The following is a 19,595-nucleotide window of genomic DNA, read 5'->3' as shown; positions in this document are numbered from 1 at the left end:
CTAGCCTAGATATCATCTCAATTACGAGATATTTCACGCATCTGCCGGACATTTAGATTGACCCTCTTGTCGTGCATGAACCTGTAGTCTTGCCAGCTAGGAAATTGAGCACCCGGCCAACTGTCAAGTAATTTGGGCACCGTGCCGGAAATAATCTTCGGCACTCCGTGCCAAGCATATCGCGCCTTTTCTGACATGTAGACAGCATCGCCAGAACGCAAACGTAGAGTATGATAGCGAGAGGCGCGGGGATCTGAGGGGTCGTTACTGTCGCGAAGACCAATGATGAAGAGACCGTCACATCCCAGACTGATACTAACCAGACCTCTATTGGTCTCTTCGCTAACATCGCGGTGCAGGCTCAGTGTATCTCCTGCAGAGTATATATTGACAATTGCTGCTTGCGGCTCCATATCAGCAAAGACGCCCTTAAGAAGACGAGCAATATCCTCTGGAAAATCTGGGGGGCTCTCTTCAGGATAGACCTTGTTTGTCCAGTCATATTGCCCTCCAAGAGTAATCCAACGAAGTTTCCTCTCGAAGGCACGCTCCATGCTGAGAGCCGGATGTTTCTCGGGCTCCTTTGGCGTGAACACTATGCTCTCTCGCGGGTGAATGAAGAAAGACTCGCCAGGTGGCGGATACTGAATATCATAATGTAGATGAAGATTCGTCTTGTGGGCTGGGTTTGAGAGGTCACGGAGGAGCAAGCGAGAAAGCAGCGTCAACTGAATATCAGTTGGTAAGAAGGACGGTATTACAAACAACCCTAAAGCCTTGTCAGAAACAAGACTAGAAGCCAGTCGCACGAATGAGACCAAAACCAATGCACCAAAGGAGAAACCTTGAGTCTAGCAACCCACCTACCTGGTATAACGTTGGACTGGTAGATGGATGCATTTTGCATTCGGTTCTGGTATTCGCTCAATTGGGGGCACAATGATACCAGCTTCCCGTCCGAGGGGCCATGAAAACACTCGAATAATTCATTCAAACAGTCCTGGCCTATGTGTCGTTGTAAAGACCACTCGGGCTCCCTAAGACAAGCAGAGTCCTCAACTTGTGCTAGATCCTCTGGCGATACTGTCGCACGACGATAGCGCTTGAACACATCTTTCAAATCTTGGGGCGGCGCTCTGTGAGCATCCAAGTCCTCCTCCGGGGAGGCTTCCCCTGGAAGCTCTCTTTTCTCTGACAAGTCTATGTCCATGGATTCCAGTAGCTCTAATTCAGTCATTACCGGAGCCAAACTAGAATAAGTTGATTAGCATTGCGGCGTACCTGTTCTAACAAGATATGGAGAACCAGACCAGACGCGTCGACCAATGGAAAGTCTCTCGTCTTCTGGCGTCAGGTTCAAACCCGAGCAACAAAGGCTACCGCAAAGCTCTACGAGGTATACGGAGGAAGTGGTGTTGACGTGAGAAGTTATAAAGTTTCTTTGAGAACCATAAATAACCTTAAATAAATATTTTTATTTAGACGAGCTCCAGTCTCGCGTTCCGCTTATTGACTTGCGCGCCAGCGTTTGTTTACCAGGTAGACTTCCGACCATCAACACCACAACTTCGACAATTCGACAATTCGACACCCAGGATTTCCACGACCAACTCGACGGCGACAATTCTGGATTCTACAGCTGTTTCGGCCCTCGGTAATTCTCTATCTACAACTCAGATGCCCTCGTCGAGAAAGATTACCCCTCCTTCACCGTTTCGCTGAAGCCCCGAGAAGCAGAGCTACCTGCATCAATTAGTCCTCCACATTCCTTTGCGTACAAGACAAAACATACTTCATCATGGAGAATTACAAGAAATTGGACAAGATTGGAGAAGGTTCGTCAATACAGTTGGATAATGAACAAGCAGGACAATATGTACTGCCGAACACGAGCTATCTTGCTGACCTTTTGCGTGCCAAGGAACATACGGTGTGGTGTACAAAGCCCTCGATCTCTTACATAACGGCCGGGTTGTAGCACTCAAGAAGATTCGGCTCGAGGCTGAAGATGAAGGGGTTCCTAGCACTGCCATTCGTGAGATTTCGCTTCTCAAAGAGATGAACGACCCAAATATCGTGCGCCTTCTCAACATTGTGCACGCAGATGGCCACAAGCTCTACCTCGTCTTTGAGTTCCTCGACCTGGATTTGAAGAAATACATGGAGGCTCTCCCAGTGAGCGATGGTGGAAGGGGTAAGGCTTTGCCTGATGGATCTGGACCAGATTTGGGAAGACTTGGCCTGGGCGACGCAATGGTCAAGAAGTTCATGAGCCAATTGTGCGAGGGTGTCCGATACTGCCACAGCCACCGGGTTCTACACCGAGACCTTAAGCCTCAGAACTTGCTTATTGATCGCGAAGGTAATCTCAAGCTGGCAGATTTCGGTCTTGCTCGAGCATTCGGCGTCCCTCTGAGAACTTACACGCATGAGGTGGTCACTCTATGGTACCGAGCGCCAGAAATTCTGCTAGGTGGACGTCAATATTCTACTGGTGTTGACATGTGGTCCGTTGGATGTATCTTTGCCGAGATGTGCACACGAAAGCCCCTCTTCCCAGGAGATTCCGAAATCGATGAAATCTTCAAGATCTTCCGGTACGTCCTCGCTTGATACTGTGTGTATTGGAATACTAACAAGCCACACCAGACTTTTGGGCACACCCACTGAGGCCGAATGGCCTGGTGTATCGGACAAAACCTGCTTCCCGGATTTCAAATCCTCCTTTCCAAAATGGCAACGCGATATGTCTCAACCACTCTGTACAAACCTCGACGAACACGGACTTGACCTTCTGGAGATGATGCTTGTCTATGATCCCGCCGGTCGTATATCTGCCAAACAAGCCTGCATGCACCCTTATTTCGAGGAAGGCAGTGCTGCGTATTCAGGTCGCGGTGTCGGCCCTACGTTCAAGAATGGCTACCATTAAACGCTTCCTGGTATGTGGAGTTAGATCACGAGTTGAATGAATGAATGGGACGATGGATGAGAGATGACCGGAGATAGCTTACAGCATAGCTTAGGCTTCAGGATAGATAACGAAAAGATACAGGAAGGTAATTACAGCAGCATGCCTGCTTGCAAGCCAACTTTTCCTTTGTCTTGGAGGCTCTCTCAAGCATGTCACTCTGTCCTTGCTCTCCTGATTTTATTGGTAAAGAAATGGCAACGGACGGGGGGCAGGTTGGCGTCATCTGGCGGGAGTGGTCGGATTGATATCACAATGGCTTCTCTTCTAGTGTACAGAAAGTAAGAATCTTTTTGTCGTACTTTCGCCATGTGATGCGGTGCAAAGCCAATGTTATGCGTGAAGCTTCTTTTCTCTTTGATATCTCCTCATGCCATATAGCCCCCCCTTCTGCTACCTCTTGCGCGACCTAACCTACAGCCTGGTTCACTTTTCTACTCGGGCCATCGAGAAGGCATACTTTGCCTTCATACTGGCCGTCATCTTCTCTATACTTACATGTTTCGACACCAGATCCTACCTTATTCATCTCGCTATCGAGCAGACGATTGCCCTAGACCAGAGACCAGGTGGAGTTGTTGTGATTTGCAGCCATGGTGATTCCTTGGGGCTCAATTCTTCAAGCTGCCTTGGTAGATTCTGTACTTCAAGGAGTGGTGTGAAATTGGCAATTGCAGCTTAATGGGAATGGGTCAGTGACGGGTGAAAAATCTTTGATGGCTTCGTGTCGGAACTGACATTATCGAGAAAGTCCAGCACCCACGAGCCCGTCCTTTAAACTCCCCGAAAAGGCCTTCATCTCCTCCCCTCCTCTCAGCCTCAACAGCAACTGCCATGAGCCTTAGCCGAAGCGTCGAGGCCAGGAACGGGTCGGGGCTCGCTTGCACCGCGTGTGGCGTTCACAGCTTCAACACCAACCACATGGCATGAACATCAATGCTATCCTCTGCCAGGTTGATCATCGGCATCGCCCTGCGAGCACTTACCCGACAAGAGGGCTGTTTTTCCGCTGATCTCCCCGACGGCGACTGTTTTTGTGTCCCTCAGTCAATCCTTCCCCACTTTCGTTCTCAATCTTTCCCACCTCGTCGGAGCTCCGCTCAACGGGCGAAGGCGCAATATCTACTGTATCTCCAGATAAGCCTTTCCTGGCCACAACTGTGATAAGAGAACCAGCTATTATTTCCAGTCTCTTAAGTACATGTATTATCATATTGTCAATGATTGACCAAGGGGACGAATGACGATGGCTAGTGCCAATTACAGTAGCATCCGTTACCATGATACCGAGGTGGGTGTGGGCGTTATCTTTGTGAATGCCATGCAATCACACTTTACTCCGTATCTCTTGGAGTCGGAATCTTCATGTGTAGATGGCCGGTTTGTGGTAAGGTCGAAGTTATAAGAATAGAAGAATCTATATCTATATACATCTGGGGTCCTCGCTCATGTCGCCGTTTCCACGTTGCTTGCTTCCTGCATGATTCTTTAATTCAAGTCAACAGTTCAACATCATGTCTTTGGGAACGGAATCTATTAAAAACTATAGCTCGGGTGACGAGAAGGCCCCTCCGACTTACGACAATGGGGTCATAGAAAAATGTGAGGGGGCTGTGGAAGATCTTATGGAGCAGAATGAGGTCTTCAAGAAGACTGAGGGGGGTGTCGACTTCAGAACAGTGGGATGGATGAGAGCCTCTGTTATATTCTTGAAGAGTTAGTCGCTTCCTGACTATCCGGGGGAGAATATTGTTCTAATCAACAAACAGTTATCTTCGCGACCGGTGTCCTCAGTATCCCAACGGCGATGTACTCTCTGGGTGCAGTAGGGGGCTCCCTTTCAGTCGTTGGCTGGGGCCTACTGACCACTTACACCGCGGTGATTCAAGGTGACTACCGCAACAGACACCCCAGCTGCCACTCCATCGCCGACATGGCGGGCGTTTTGGGTGGCGTGGTACTGAGAGAGATTGTCGGTGTGCTCTTCTTGATCGCCTATATTCTTTGTGCTGGTTCAGGAATTCTTGGAGTGTCCATTGCTCTCAATGCTCTCTCTACCCACGCTGCATGCACAGTTGTAAGGTTTCCCTGCATTATAACCCCCTTATTCTGGTCTGTTTCATGAGCATTAAGGTATCCTTTAATCCCAGACAGCGTCTAAAGAATAACGTTGCTTTACGACTCATGAATCATTCCGCCTCTGTTTTCTGTCCTGAAGCGAATACTGACTTTCACTTCATCTAGTGGTGGTCTTTCATCGCATTCATCGTTGTTTCGGTAACTGCTTCAGTTCGAAAATTTCACTCCATTGGATGGCTTACCTACGTCGGATTCGCCTCTATATTTGCTGCAGTCTTCATCGTTGTGATTGCAGTGACAACCCGCGATCGACCAGCAGCAGCCCCTCAAACTGGTGACTATGAGCTAGGATACTACGCCATCGCACACCCAACTTTTATTTCTGGTATTACGGCTTCAGCTACTATCTTCGTTTCGTCTTCAGGGACATCGGCATTCTTGCCCGTTATCTCAGAGATGCGTAGGCCGCAGGATTACAGGAAGGCTCTGTTCACGTGGTAAGGATATCCGGGACACAGTCTCCAATGAGAATTGATCACAGTTACTGCCTTGTAGCTGTGAATCATAGTCTCAAAAACCAGTTCCCTGCTGAACAAGCAATCGCTAATCCCTATATCTTCTAGTATGGCCTTCGTACAGTCCACCTACCTTTGTTTCTCTCTTGTGGTATACAGGTGGTGTGGACAATGGGTCGCCTCTCCTTCTATTGGAAGCGCTGGTCAGACAGTAAAGAAAGTCGCATATGGAATCGGACTCATTGGACTCATCGTCTCCGCCTGCTTGTATCTTCACGTGGCAGCGAAGTACCTGTTCGTCCGAATCCTGCGTAACACTCGCCACCTTCAGCAAGATACCGTAATTCACTGGGGAACATGGCTGGGATGCACTTTCGGCCTGGGGGCTATCTCCTTCATCCTCGCCGAAGCCATCCCCATCTTCAACTACCTGCTCGCACTCACCGGGTCGATTTGTTTCGCGCCCATAGGTATTGCCCTTCCGGGGTTCTTGTGGCTGAGTGACTTCAAGCATTATAGGAAAGGATCCGTAAGGCAGAGGGTGGAGTTCTGGTCGCATTGGTTTTTGCCCTTGCTTGGTGCATTTCTCTGTGTAGGTGGAACTTATGGGGTTGTACAGCTGATTATCGACGCTTATGCGGATAATCAAATTGGTGAGTTGGACCTGCTCCCAAATGAGATGTGCAAGTACATGGCTGACTTTGACCAGGATCTGCTTTCAGTTGTGCCGATAACTCTGGCTCGACATAACGCAATTTCGTATTGAATGATAAAGGATGCAATATATCTCATTGGTTTGTGGGATTCACGATAATGGACTCTTATAGATGTGCATACAACAATGCAATCATCTTGAAAGAAATGGGGTTAATTCCGGCCATATTGTCAATTCTCATATGCGTTGTAGGCATCAAAAGATGTCTAAGCGGGTTCGCCGCCGACTTAGAAATCAGTCTCCAAGCATCTGTGAACACAGAGCATAGAGCTTTGGGCACTCCAAGATTCCGCGAAAGCATTACCTCGGTCCTCTAAAGCAGGCCTGTAGAAGCTAGAAGACGCAATGATGGTTGTATAAACTCTGTAAGGTACTATCTTAAATCAAAGGGGCCAACGCCCAGCTGCTCAAATCTCTCCATAGCATCTTTCTCCATGAATTCGTCATAACTGCTGAGCACCGTGAACTTTCCCAGCTTCTCGTTTCTTCTGCGCAGCCCATCCAACGACTTCGTATAGAACGGCAGTTCTATCATTCCGCCGAGAATGGTTAGCAAAACCCAACTATGGCTTTGAGCTACCCATCTCCGAACTACTCGGGATTCGGTACTTCTTGAGCCCTCCATAGAGGTTATATGCCTAGGCCATAATGAGAACTTTCAGGGGTTTCAGGCCAACTAGGCGGACTTCGTTCCCGTATCTTCCAAGAAAGACGTACTCGAATATAGTAATAGTTCCCCGGAATGCCTGAAAGATCGGATCACTGGGTAAGCCTAGGAGTCGTACTTTCGACGGCAATGATAATCCAGATGTCGGTAAATATACTCCGTATAATGTATTAGACGTCGTCGAGCCTTGTTGCACTAGCCACCTTAGAAGAGGCCCACAGAATGGACCGGTAAGCCTTAGAGCCTGTCTAGGCAAACAAGCCTTCCAAATCGCCAGTCCGCCACTACTCTGATGGGGGCTTCCCACTCTTTACAGGTTGACTTGCAAGATGATCGCCATCCCACTTATAGTACCTGGAAGGGCATCTCATTATTCTGACTTGTTCCTCGACCATCTCGGTTTGAGACTCGATATCCACGATCCTGAATCCATGATCACACCAGAGTGCGTTTCTCCGCATTATACAGTAGAAAGTAAGGGTGACATACGGGGTAGACCCGTTGGACCGGTAACCCTGACGTGATCCTGGTGCTGGGGTCTCCAAGGTACGCAGTGCCTAGTCCGTACTGCCCTTGATAATGGTCGGCGGAGTTAAGAATTGTCGGATGTACAGTAATCGTATAGCATTCCGTAATAACGCACTTCGACCAGGAAGCGGAAGGTGCCCGCACCTTTGGGGGTCCATCTCTCTGGAATCTGGAGTTTGTGTTTTCTCTCCTCGTCGGAAAGTCTTGGCATAGTCGGAGCTGCGACAACCCTCCACGCTTCTGCTCTTCGACATGGCGGACACGACCGAGACATCTGAGGAGGGTTCTCACTCCCCAGCGGCAACACTCCAATCGGATTTCCCGCGCCTCTCGAAAGAATTCGAGCCGATCAGCTCTGCGCCGAAAGCCAGCAGCGACGCGACCCGCGAGCAGCAAAAGGCGAAGCCGAGATCATCACTGTCTTCAATCAGCCGGACGCGATCGAACAATGGTTACGGGTGTGACGAAGCAGATGAGGATACCGTTGGGGAAATCGCTCTCGAAGATGCCGTTGCTGCGGGCAGAGACCCTTTCGAAGTGCACTGGGAGGGAGGGGAAAGGGACCCGATGAATCCAAAAAGTCGCTCATTGTTCAGGAAGTGGATTATCGTTATAATTGTCAGCGCGAGCTCGCTATGCGTGTAAGTTCTGTGCAGCTGCAGGTTTCACAATTATTGTCCGAGTCAAGGGAGTGCGCCTAGTATTTTGAAGGGCCATAGCATTTCTATGTTCTGAAGCTTTCTGGATGCTTATATCTAAAAACTGGTTTCTGTTAAGAGACATTTCAAAAGATGCAAAAGATGTTATTATCATTGACGATCAGACTTATACTGACGTCTTGAACTAGAACCTGTACATCCTCGATATATACATCGACCTACACGCAAGTTTTAGCCAGGTTCGACTGCTCGCGCGAGGTTGCAACTTTAGGACTGTCTCTCTTCATTATGGGACTTGGTTTAGGTCCGATGTTTCTAGGGCCTTTATCGTGAGTCTTCCCTCCATCCTGGTCGAATATTCCGTAACATGGGGTCAGTGAGTTTTATGGTCGCCGGCCAATATATCTCGTCTCTTTCACTTTCTTCCTGATATGGCTTATCCCATCCGCGGTAGCTAGGAATATCGCAACACTGTTAGTTAGTCGATTCTTGGCTGGGCTCTCAGGCAGCGCCTTCTTGTCGGTTGCTGGAGGCACTGTTGGGGATCTGTTCAACCGAGATCAACTCCAGCTTCCCATGCTGATATATACAGCGTCCCCGTTCCTGGGACCCTCTGTTGGGCCAATTATCGGAGGATTTATCAATCAGTACACAAATTGGCGTTGGACCTTTTACGTACTCTTGATGTGGGCAGGTGTGACCTTAACTCTGATATTTTTCCTGGTTCCTGAGACATATCATCCCGTTCTTCTGCGAGCCAAGGCTCGGAAACTCCGCAAAGAAACAGGCGATGAACGATGGAAAGCACCACTCGAGAAGATGAATAAATCGATACCTAGGACTATTGCGTACTCCTTACTCCGCCCTGGCCAATTGCTACTTTTCGAGCCAATGTGTTTAAACCTTTGTCTCTTCTCGGCCATCCTCTTAGGTATCATCTATCTATTCTTCGGTGCTTTCCCTCTTGTATTCGAGGGAAACCATGGGTTTACGCTCTCTCAAACCGGTCTCTCGTTTTTGGGGATAACAATCGGCATGATTGCTGGCGCAGTAACCGATCCATTTTGGCACAGGAACTATGTGCGACTCATCAAGCAGCGAGAAATAGCAACGGGGGAGATTGGTGGCAGTGAGCCCGAGTACCGTCTCCCTCCTGCCATCGCTGGCGCTATTCTCGTTCCTATAGGCCTCTTCTGGTTTGCTTGGACAACTTATGCATCAGTTCACTGGGTCGTCCCAATCATCGGCTCAGGAATCTTTGGCATGGGGTGAGTTCAGCCTTTTACGCCCCGCATGGTGACTTCGAACGTATTTGGATTTCAGCCTCTGGCCAGCATTGATTCGGTGTCCAGTGGCACCAGATACGAATCGTTCCTGCATTGGATCTGTCCCCGATCAACTGCGACTCCTAAACCTGGTCCAGACTGATGGAATCTCCCACATTGAATCTTAACTCCATCAAAAGGAAGCACACCCAGCTCAACTTTTGCTGATGCACCATATCTGTATATATGTACATGTTATGTAGCTCCAGTCGCTAACCGCTTTCGAATGATGCAGAACGCTCCTAGTCTTCAGTGGCATATTCACATTCCTGGTAGATGCGTATCCGCTGTACGCTGCATCTTCCCTAGCCGCCAATAGCTTTGTGAGAAGCAGTTTCGGCGGTAAGCTTCCCCCCCTTCCTCCCTGTAGGTGTACCCTGAGGCTGACATTTGCCAGCGGGCTTTCCACTCTTTGGAATACAGATGTACCATAAATTGGGCGATCAATGGGCCTCGAGCCTTTTGGCATTCTTAACGGTGGCTATGATGCCGTTTCCGTACATATTCTTCAAATATGGGAAGAGGATTAGAGGGAAAAGTCGATTTGCGACGTCGCAATGAATACCTAAGATGTCTAGCAGGTAAATTGTATATATAGTTAGGACTAGGTCCGATAGGAGGTATATAGCACGGTGTTGATGTACTCTTGCCAGTGAGGAGGTTGGGTAACCACAAGTAGAGAAATCAACTCAGCACGACGAGGTTTCAAGGGCAAAACTGCGTACATCAAGCGACGTGACCCTGAATTCTACAATGCAGATCCCAAGGATGGAGCCACGGTATTGGTTGGATGAACCTTGGCACGGAGGGCCATCACACACACATATGCGTTGATAGAAAAGCCCATAACGTGACTGCCCCTTCACAAAGCACCACATAGGTATCACAGCAATGCTCATGGTCAGCTTCATAGCATGAGCATGAGTGTGAGCGTGGAGCACACGAGCCCGAGCCCAACTGGCACCCCTGCTGTTGCCGGGCTTGTAACTCTTCCATCCGAGCTGCCAAGCACCGCATGTTTCTCTTCGTCGAACACTGGACCACTCAATTCGACGGCGATACGGTTATCGAGGCTGATCCCCGGCGCCCAGACCCTGAGATCCCCGAGATGCTGACATGTCTTGCCTTGCCTTGTCTTGCCTTGTCCATGTTAAGGTTTAATGCCCGTCCTTGACCCCGCGATGACACATGTGACCTCTTCCCATCTGTGATGTTTGTGCCTCCAGTTACCCAGTAGTAGAAGTTCTGCGGGCTGCATATGAAGACCCTGTCAGCAAGACCCACCGCCCGTGGCCGTCACCACGCGAGAGAGAGGAACGTTGGCCAGAGAAACGGTTCCCGCCCAGATTCGACCGTGAAAGGAAATTAAATAAACCGAAATGATGAATGATCCATGAACCACGGAGAATCGCGAGGAAGCGAGTTAGGATTGCCGCTAAGCGTATCGATACGCTGTTCTAATACGCCGGGCACATGGAGGGACGGGTAAAGCTCAGTCAGTGCCAAGAGCATCGCAGGAAAACATCTTCAAGAGAGCCGATTAGCACTGTGACCAGCATCATCCCTAATCACATCCCCCGTCTCTGCATTTCTGCAAAATCTGCATCTCAGTGCCACCAACACGGCGTTGCTGCCACGCGCCAAGCGCTGCTCTTCACTGCTGACTGTTGACTGTCTAACTGCTTACTGTACTGACAGTTGAATCGAACCGGCCGGTGATTCTGCTCCCGCCTGCTCCTCCAATGCCCATGCGCTCTCGCTTTGCTTCTTGAATCTTGATTGACTCTTTGCCATAGCTACGCCACGTCCTGGCGTTGTCCTCGCGCGGTTCCCGCCAACCTTTTCCTTTGCTGGTCGTTTCTTGCGTTTAGCGCTAACCCCGCAATTTTTCATCTCTCTCTCAGCTCTCGGGCGAATACACTCTTCTCGCCCCCCCCCAGCGAAATACCCACCCCCAAAGTATCGAACCTCCGAATCCCATACTGCGAATCCAAACCGCAACTCGAAAACCGGATATCGCCACGAAAGCAGTTAGGGCTGGCGTTCCAATGCTCTGAAACCCTCGCTGCACACGAAGGGATGTTTGGGCATCAATGCCATTGTGGTGGAGACTAGTCACGGCTACTTGCAGATGAGACTGGTGGTACAACGTTGGGATCGAAATACCAATTCCCAACTGCGCCCGCCGAAGGAGACATTCTCCCGGCGCGTGATTCTGAGCTGGATATACAAGCTTACGCCCATTGTTTGGCGCGGGTCGGACGTTGCACGCGACCCCACGGGACGGCAGTCTCTGCACGAACCGCACGAACCTGGTGAGCCAGGTGCTTTTAGTAGTACACATACACCTACGACACCCCCCGGGGGAGCTGGGTAGGATACAGAAGCGTATGCGAACGCGTGCCTATGGGCGGATAGGCACGCGGCGAAACGTGGTGATCATTGGGAGCGCGGATAGCTGCTTTTCTGCGCACAGTGTGTGAAATACCGCTGAGGCGCATCGCTGCTAGGATTAGACGGTTGTGGCCGCCGGCGCGCATACACACTAGCCTTGCACTGGATACCGAGAGGCTTGAGCTGAGGTGAAAGGAAGGGTCAAAGGTTCTTGTGTGCATTGTTGAGACGCCTGTTAATTCACGGCGTCCAGTGTTTCCTCGCCCCTTCGTCGTACGAGTCTCTGCAGCAGCGCATATTCCAGGGATTGGCAACTGAAGCCAGCTGGAGCTGTGATTGATTGAGGTGTGGTTTCGCAAAGAGGCGTGGTCTTGGTCAAAATCCCTAAAGTGGATATTAAGACACGATGTCGGGAGAGACTGAGATGGATGATCCAGAAGTCTCGGATGGCGCATCGGAAAATGAGTGCAGTGACCACGAGCAAGAGATAGGAAAAGAGGAGGGCGATAATACGGACATGGCCGAGCAGAAATTCAGACCAGACACCGAGGAGGATGGAAAGGGAGGGGGCTCGAATGCAACGACGAAACCGAAATTGGATCCGAAGGATCCATTGAGACCGAGGAGAAAGAAGGCAAGAAGAGCATGCTTTGCCTGTCAAAGAGCTCACTTGACTTGTGGTACGTTTGCCTTCATCTGTCGTGCTTTTCCAAGAGACACAATCTCGCTACCAAGCATTATCAATAATAATTCTTTATCCTTCTTCAATGCTTGACTCGTCATACCGGCGGCTTTTTCAAATGTGATATAGCTAATCCACTTCTCTAGGGGACGAGCGTCCATGTCAACGTTGCATTAAAAGAGGTCTTGCGGACGCCTGCCAAGATGGTGTTAGGAAGAAAGCAAAATACCTTCACGATGCACCTCCTGAAGCTTTGAGACCTGTTCTAGGTCCCAATTATAACCAGGTCAATAACAATGGCCTATCCAGTAATGAGCCACCCAAGACCACCACGACTGCCACTACCGTCTCCGATACCTCACCAGCAATTGGCACTGGTTTCTTCCCACAAGCAGCTAACTCTCCGTCATATTCCATATACTCTGGAAATCAGCAAAATCAAATGCACCCACCTTTGCAGGGGAGGCTATCGTATGGCAGTCAGCAGTCGCCCCTTTCGCCGACGTTTCAAAATCCTCTCAACCGACAGTCGCTGCAAGGGCTCTCAGTCCCGCAGGTCTCAAATGACGTTCAAAACTCCTTTAACGGAGCACTTTTCGATCCCAGCAATCCTGCGCTCTTCAATTTTGACCTCGAGGGCCTGAATTTTGGCAATCATTATGGTGCTTTGGAGTTTGGCATGTTAGGACATATGTCCTCTGGGGCTGCTGATACCCCGCCCAGAGACAATAATGGATCGATCTCCTCGCAAGGTATGAATGATGCCAATTTCAACAACGGGGGTGTTTTTGGTTACAATATGGGCCAGTCGGGCCCAATGTTCTCCCAAGAGATGCTCCCAGACTTCATTGGGATGGACCAACAGAACAGCACTGCTCAAAACTCTGGCAACAACGTTCAAAATGGCCTTCCTCATGCATATGCTATAGCAACGGGCCCTACGAGTTATCACAGTCCGAGTACAGATGCTAGCCCCTCAGCAAGTGGGATGGGGTTCGATGGATCACCCAACGCGAATAACTACACCGCACACCGACCTACAAAATTCCAGGACCCTAAATCAGGCACAGGTTCAAAGTTCCCTGGCTCCGTTCTCGGCAAACGATCGAGGGATCCTTCTTCCATTTACGATACTGTCCGCGAGCCTTACTCTTACACGACAGGTTTCCATAACCTAACCGCGTGTATCCAAAGGCGCTTCTCTGCCAATAAGACTCTGCAAATAGCGAAGTCTCTCGCTTCCATTCGCCCTTCCTTCATCTCCTGCACAAAGACGTTGAACCGGCAAGATTTGATCTTTATGGAGAAATGTTTCCAGAGAACCCTTTTCGAATATGAAGAGTTTATGTTGAATTGTTGTACGCCAACACTGGTTTGCCGACGAACGGGCGAGGTTGCTGCTGTCAATAAGGAATTCACACTTCTGACCGGCTGGAGGAAAGATGTACTTCTTGGAAAAGAACCAAATCTAAATGTCAACACCGGCAGGAACAACGGAACCGGCTCTGGATCTGCCAGTGGGGGGAACAGTGGGCGGGCAGGACTTACAACACCGCGGATGCTGCCTTTGAACCCCACGGACCAACAGGGAAAGGAGGGGAGACCACAGCACGTGTTCCTGGCTGAATTACTGGATGACGATAGTGCGATAGAGTTCTACGAGGACTTTGCGAAGTTAGCTTTTGGGGATAGTCGAGGAAGTGTGACGAGAAGGTGCAAGCTGTTGAAATACCAAACGAAGGAAGATTTACAGGGCGCGCCTGAGATCAAGGAGGAGGGGATGAATAAGAGACAGGATATTGGAGGCATGGGGAACCGAGTTCGGGAGATCGATGGTAAGCATGGCATCGAAAGGCTGGAGAAGGATGGAAAGATGGATTGTAGTTATTGCTGGACGGTGAAGAGGGACGTGTTTGATATTCCTATGTTGATTGTTATGAACGTAAGTCTCGCCCTCTTCACTACCGGGGCTCTTGCTAACGAGAATCTTCAGTTCCTGCCCTGCATCTAATACCCTAGTACTTGATCTTAGGGCTCGCATGGCTATTGGCGTGAAAACGGACAGGACGGATTGGTTGGGACTTGCATGGGAGACTGGTGGCTCTGTGAGCCCTGGGCGGCGTTTTGGTTTTTGCTTCTTTAGGTTGGGAGCATCTGCATAGTGCAGGGCACGCATGTAGATACAAGTGGATAAGATCAGAATAAGCAAAATAAAAGTATTAACACGAACAAATAATACTGATCTGTAGTGGCACTTATCTGAAGAGTTTCCAGCCTTGCCCAAGGTCGTCCGTCCATCGGGAGGATTCCGGGCCGGAATGACAGCCTTGCTTAGCTCATGCGAGTGTCCCACCAGTTCTCCCCGCTCTTCTAGACTCCACCACCTCTCCTCCACCTTTCACTTACTCTACCAGCAAAATGCGACCAGACGGTCCCCGTCCCACGATAATCGGGCCAGATTCTGGTCCCGAAGCCCCTTTTCCCCTGCGCATGAATGGTAAAGTCGTCTCTGGATTCGGCCGAGGTTCAAAAGATGTTCGTGCTCTCCTCCTTTTCTCCCCTGTTAATCTCCATATTGAGTGAAGGGAGGCAGCAAAGCTAACGACAACTGCGTAACAGCTCGGGATCCCAACCGCGAACCTACCCGTCGAGGACGTCCCCTGGATCGCAGATGCGCAGAGCGGCGTCTACTTCGGCTGGGCAGGCATCCAACTCCCGGCCTCGCACCCCTCACTCGAGCCAGTGCCCTCAGACACCAAGGCACCACCACCGAACAAGGTCGCGGAGGGCTGGCGCATCTTCCCGATGGTGATGTCGATCGGGTACAACCCCTTCTACAAGAACACGGTGCGCAGCGCCGAGGTGCACGTCATGCACAAGTTCGAGAAGGATTTCTACGGCAGCCAGATGGCCATCAGCATCCTGGGCTATATCAGGCCGGAGTATGACTATGTGAGTGTGGAGAGCTTGATCGAGGATATTAAGACGGATATCGAGGTTTCGGAGAGGAGTCTAGCGAGGGATGCGTGGGCGAAGCGCCGCGAGGATGCGTATCTGTGGGGGGAGGAGAGTTGATAGGTTGGGGTTGGGAGGAATGTGGGATGGAAGAGAGGGAGGAATGCCCATGTTGACATTGACGATTCATGACCTGATGGCGGCGCTTTACGGATAGATAAAGAGACTGGGACAGACAGATAAAGAGACATAGACAGCGGGATTCATCTCCTTGGAAATAGGAATCAACTTCCACGCATCAGCTGGTCCTCCCTCACGATTCCGGAGATCACTAGATCACTCTTCACCATCCACCAGCCAAGCTTCATCTCCAGTTCCTCTCTACACACCATCTACTCCACTCCACCCATCGACAGCACCACCAAACCGCCCTCATCCCCACACCCTCCACGTGGCCAGCATGACCCAGTATCTAGGTACAACAAGCCAGTAGCCCAAGCCTAGCACCGCGGAACGCAACCGATAAGAGGAAAGGGAAGCGCATGAGCGCGTCGTGCCCCTGACGCTTGAGGCGGGAGCGGGTTCTGGTGCTGTTCTGGAAGAGCGAGGACGGTGGTTGGTGAATCAGGATTCAGGGGAGAGAAGGGGGGGGCTGGGAGGGAAGCGAAATGTTGCGATGCGATGCGATGCGATGGGAGATGGAAAGAGATGAAAAAAAAATAAAATAAAATAAAATAAAATAAAATGAATTAAAATAAAAATAAAATGCATTCTTTGATTTTCAATCAGTCAACACATTTCCTAATTAACAAAAAATAAACCAAATGAATCAATCAATCAATCCTCCCAAACCCCCCCAGAAAAGCCAGCCCAAACCCAATCTCGCCCAATATATCAGGCATCCATCAATCCACGCACGCACCCCTTCAAAAAAAACCACGAGGCTGAACCAACCCCCAGCCTTCCCCTTTCGCCTCGCCCCCCTGCACGCCCAGAAATTGGGATGGCAGGACAACAATGTTGTCCGGGTACAAGAAGGAAGGATGGAATGCTGCATCACTTACATTTTCTTCTCTCTTTCTCTCTTTCTCATTATCAAAACTCTGATCATCTCGAGAGATTATTTATTATACTTTTGAAAAGCAGGCGTCCGTTTGCTGCGTCTAAGTGAACGAAAGGAATCGATTTGTTTACTTGGTTTCCTGATCGAGCGATAAGGCTGACTTGACTTGACATCGTCGTCGTCGCCCTTTTATATAGTACTGAAAAGAGTATCTATCGAGGTTAGTTGGACATTGTATGGGTTTAAATGAAAGACTCTGTTTTTTTTGCTGACGGCTTGGCTTTATAGATTTAATAAGAATACATATCACGTCCTCGACATACCTACACTCGAACTATTTATCCACTCCATTTATCCATCCATCCTACCATCTATCTACCTACCTCAAACCACCAAACCCTCCAATCCCTCTCATCCCGGAAAACCATCTCGTATAGCAGCGCCCTCCAAGGAAAAGAAAAATCGAAGACTCGATCCCATCCTCTTCCTCCCTCGATCCTCACTCTCAATACACATCTTATCTACACACAATCGTCTCGCAAAAATGCAAGAAAACGACGTTATCGCCATCATCATCATCGTCCTCTTCGTTGTGCTGGCCCTCATCGCTTTCGGCATCTATCGCCTCGTGTCCATGGCGCGCGCTTCCGGCAGCAGCAGGGACGGCAGCAGCGCGGAATCCAGTATTGTCGATGGCGATGATTGAGTGATTCCCCTCACTTTCTTGCTGCTGCTGCTCTGCTGTGTTGGTTTTTCACCGGTTTGGGTTTCGGATTTGGAATTTGGGATTTTGTTTTGGGGGATTGCATAAAAATTGCATGCACGCATATATATACCTATGACAGCGTATTTATTGATGGGATGATGATGATGATATTGGGTTGATGCATGGACGAGTTGGTTATGAAGTATATGAGGCGGATATGAAGCGGACATGGAGCGCAGGGCCTGTTTGAAAGCGCTGGCCTGTTTAATGAGCGTTGTTTGGGTTTGGATGTATCTATAGCATAGCATTCGGCGTCGGCATCGGGATAGCGTGGGAAAGACGGCTATAAATCGGCCTTGGGGTTCAGCTCTGGAAAGGTTATATAGAGCTCAGCAAATATTCAATATCATGTTTCAAAGCACTTACACCTACGATTTTCTCAACTTAAACTCCCTGATGTGGTCTGTTGGGTGTGTAGCAGGAATGTTGGGGAACGGGAAGAGAGCAGTAGAAGAATAGAAGGAAATGCGGACCTGCTGCCATTCTGTGAGGAAAGTCCCCGTCGTGATTAGTATAATTCAACAGATACATAACTGCAAATAGAAAAATTAGATATGATCTGCGCATTGAATGATCAGAGGACTCCCTCGAGTCAAATAGTATTCGACATCTCCTATTTGTACAGACTTGTAGGTCGAAGCGGAAGCCCAGCTTTCTTGTATGCAGAATCGATCATGGCCATCTGGTTAACGGAATCCTCGCCATCCATCCAGCATCCTGAGCCTTCTCTCCCTTTGATCCGGTTCACGAACTCCTCGAGCTGGTATCGGTACGTCGTCCAATGCTCTTCGCCGGCCGGCTTGGACTCGCCTTGATCCGCCCAGACGTATTCCTTCTTGTAAGACTTCTCCGTCCAGGTTTTGATAGCCTTCTTGTCGTTGATGTTTCGGATCGTGTGTGCTTCCAAGATATCAATCCGGTGCCACAGTGTTGGCAACATCTGGTTCCAAAACGTGATTGTCTTTACCATAACATGTTCCCGCCCAGCAGGCAGGCTACTATCTTTCACCACGACCTCGCGATGCGTCGCACTGCACCTGGGAAAGCGTATTCTGGGCTGGCCATAGGCGCCTTTCCCAGCGAAATCCACTTCAATATCTGCAATGGCACCATTTGGAAATCGCCACTTGGCTTTCATGGCCTGGTCGCACTTCTGATCCCACCCTTTTGGCATCAACCTCGGGACAGCTTCGAGGCACTCCTCCGGTTCCGTGCCCAGCATCTGTCGCAAGCTAAGAACCATGTATGTACCAAGGTCCATAAGCGTCCCACCGGAAAGATCGTATATGAAGCGTATATCATCATTAGGAAAGGTCCCATCCCACAAGACCATTGAAGCATGTGCGCTCGTAATATTAGGGGGATCGAGGAGGGAAAGGAATGCCTGCCAAGCGGGGTGGAAGCGGGAATGGAAAGCTTCGAGAAGAACCGGCGCGTTGGGCTGCTTGAGGAGCTCATGGCGGAATAATGACGCAGCTTCGTCGGCATTCGAGGTCGACGGCTTTTCTAGCAAGACATGTTTGCCAGCTTTGATTGATTTCAAGGCCCATTCGTAGTGAAGGCCATTAGGGAGCGGAATATAAACAGCGTCGATCGAGGGATCGTCAATCAACTCTGGACAACAGAAGTCAGTAGATAGAAACCTACTGTAAATAAAGTCCTGTTGATGCTTATTGATTGGCATCTCGCAGAAGGCGAAGCTGACCTTGATACGACTTGAAGACAACCGGTATGCTATGTTTCTTTGCATAGGCTTGAGCCTTATTCTCATCGCGCGCAGCGATGGCAGCAATGATAACCTCCGGATGTGACTTCGCAGGCCCAATGATAGCCAATGGTCTCAGGTAAACTATCAGCATAATGGATCAGATCACGAGATTGATGCTCGTGTGCTCACGCGATGTTAGACGCCCCCAATAGACCTATCCTCAACGCATCGGCTGCTTTCGCAGCCTGTGGTGGATTGAAGGCCGTCCAGTTCCGACGTACGAACCCGATGAATTCAAACATCATGACAACACTTGATTGCAGATGGATTGGAAGGTAAGGAAGCAGAAGTAAGGTAAAGAGGTGACGCAATGACAGAGCTTCAACGATGTGCTATGGTCAGATGATTGGAGTACAGCTACACTCGACGTGTTGAGAAAGGGACGAGAGGAAGATCGCAAACCGTCTTGTTTCTTCTCTGGCTAACACTTGCTTCTTTCATGAGATACTTCTCTTATACAGAAGGCTTGAAATGGGACGTTTCCTCAGAGAAGGAAATTTGGAAGTTC

The 19,595-nt window shown here is 49.6% G+C and overlaps 8 protein-coding genes across 8 annotated transcripts; 6 read left to right on the top strand and 2 right to left on the bottom strand.

Annotated features, from left to right (window-relative positions):
- Nucleotides 1-17: 17 nt before the first annotated feature.
- M430DRAFT_49423 (hypothetical protein) lies at nt 18-1,210 on the bottom strand (the record flags this gene model as incomplete). The annotated part of the gene is made up of 2 exons (XM_024868068.1): nt 18-769; nt 868-1,210. The coding sequence occupies 2 exons, from the start codon at nt 1,208-1,210 to the stop codon at nt 18-20; spliced, it is 1,095 nt and encodes a 364-aa protein (XP_024722430.1).
- Nucleotides 1,211-1,636: 426 nt separating this feature from the next.
- M430DRAFT_137359 (hypothetical protein) lies at nt 1,637-3,257 on the top strand. The gene is made up of 3 exons (XM_024862506.1): nt 1,637-1,835; nt 1,922-2,597; nt 2,650-3,257. The coding sequence occupies exons 1-3, from the start codon at nt 1,799-1,801 to the stop codon at nt 2,930-2,932; spliced, it is 996 nt and encodes a 331-aa protein (XP_024722429.1). The 5' UTR covers nt 1,637-1,798; the 3' UTR covers nt 2,933-3,257.
- A 1,339-nt stretch (nt 3,258-4,596) lies between these two features.
- On the top strand, nt 4,597-6,315 carry M430DRAFT_49421 (hypothetical protein; the record flags this gene model as incomplete). Its single annotated transcript, XM_024868067.1, has 5 exons — nt 4,597-4,687; nt 4,741-5,048; nt 5,216-5,547; nt 5,674-6,218; nt 6,275-6,315. 5 exons carry the CDS (start codon nt 4,597-4,599, stop codon nt 6,313-6,315), a joined length of 1,317 nt encoding a protein of 438 aa, XP_024722428.1.
- On the top strand, nt 6,274-6,625 carry M430DRAFT_223459 (hypothetical protein). Its single transcript, XM_024864678.1, has one exon. It carries the CDS (start codon nt 6,379-6,381, stop codon nt 6,595-6,597), a length of 219 nt encoding a protein of 72 aa, XP_024722427.1. The 5' UTR covers nt 6,274-6,378; the 3' UTR covers nt 6,598-6,625.
- A 1,102-nt stretch (nt 6,626-7,727) lies between these two features.
- On the top strand, nt 7,728-10,020 carry M430DRAFT_99471 (hypothetical protein; the record flags this gene model as incomplete). The annotated part of the gene is made up of 5 exons (XM_024870187.1): nt 7,728-8,116; nt 8,323-8,463; nt 8,512-9,402; nt 9,695-9,801; nt 9,857-10,020. The coding sequence occupies 5 exons, from the start codon at nt 7,728-7,730 to the stop codon at nt 10,018-10,020; spliced, it is 1,692 nt and encodes a 563-aa protein (XP_024722426.1).
- A 2,239-nt stretch (nt 10,021-12,259) lies between these two features.
- Nucleotides 12,260-14,546, top strand: M430DRAFT_99365 (hypothetical protein; the record flags this gene model as incomplete). Its single annotated transcript, XM_024870178.1, has 3 exons — nt 12,260-12,533; nt 12,682-14,477; nt 14,529-14,546. 3 exons carry the CDS (start codon nt 12,260-12,262, stop codon nt 14,544-14,546), a joined length of 2,088 nt encoding a protein of 695 aa, XP_024722425.1.
- Nucleotides 14,547-14,953: 407 nt separating this feature from the next.
- On the top strand, nt 14,954-15,610 carry M430DRAFT_99315 (hypothetical protein; the record flags this gene model as incomplete). The annotated part of the gene is made up of 2 exons (XM_024870175.1): nt 14,954-15,070; nt 15,155-15,610. The coding sequence occupies 2 exons, from the start codon at nt 14,954-14,956 to the stop codon at nt 15,608-15,610; spliced, it is 573 nt and encodes a 190-aa protein (XP_024722424.1).
- Nucleotides 15,611-17,878: 2,268 nt separating this feature from the next.
- Nucleotides 17,879-19,329, bottom strand: M430DRAFT_274604 (hypothetical protein; the record flags this gene model as incomplete). The annotated part of the gene is made up of 3 exons (XM_024865617.1): nt 17,879-18,933; nt 19,025-19,158; nt 19,217-19,329. 3 exons carry the CDS (start codon nt 19,327-19,329, stop codon nt 17,933-17,935), a joined length of 1,248 nt encoding a protein of 415 aa, XP_024722423.1. The 3' UTR covers nt 17,879-17,932.
- Nucleotides 19,330-19,595: the final 266 nt, after the last annotated feature.

The sequence above is a fragment of the Amorphotheca resinae genome (assembly GCF_003019875.1).
Source record: "Amorphotheca resinae ATCC 22711 unplaced genomic scaffold M430scaffold_4, whole genome shotgun sequence".
Lineage (NCBI taxonomy): Eukaryota > Fungi > Ascomycota > Leotiomycetes > Helotiales > Amorphothecaceae > Amorphotheca > Amorphotheca resinae.
The sequence above is the reverse complement of the archived record's forward strand: the minus strand, read 5'-3'. Positions and strand labels throughout refer to the sequence as shown.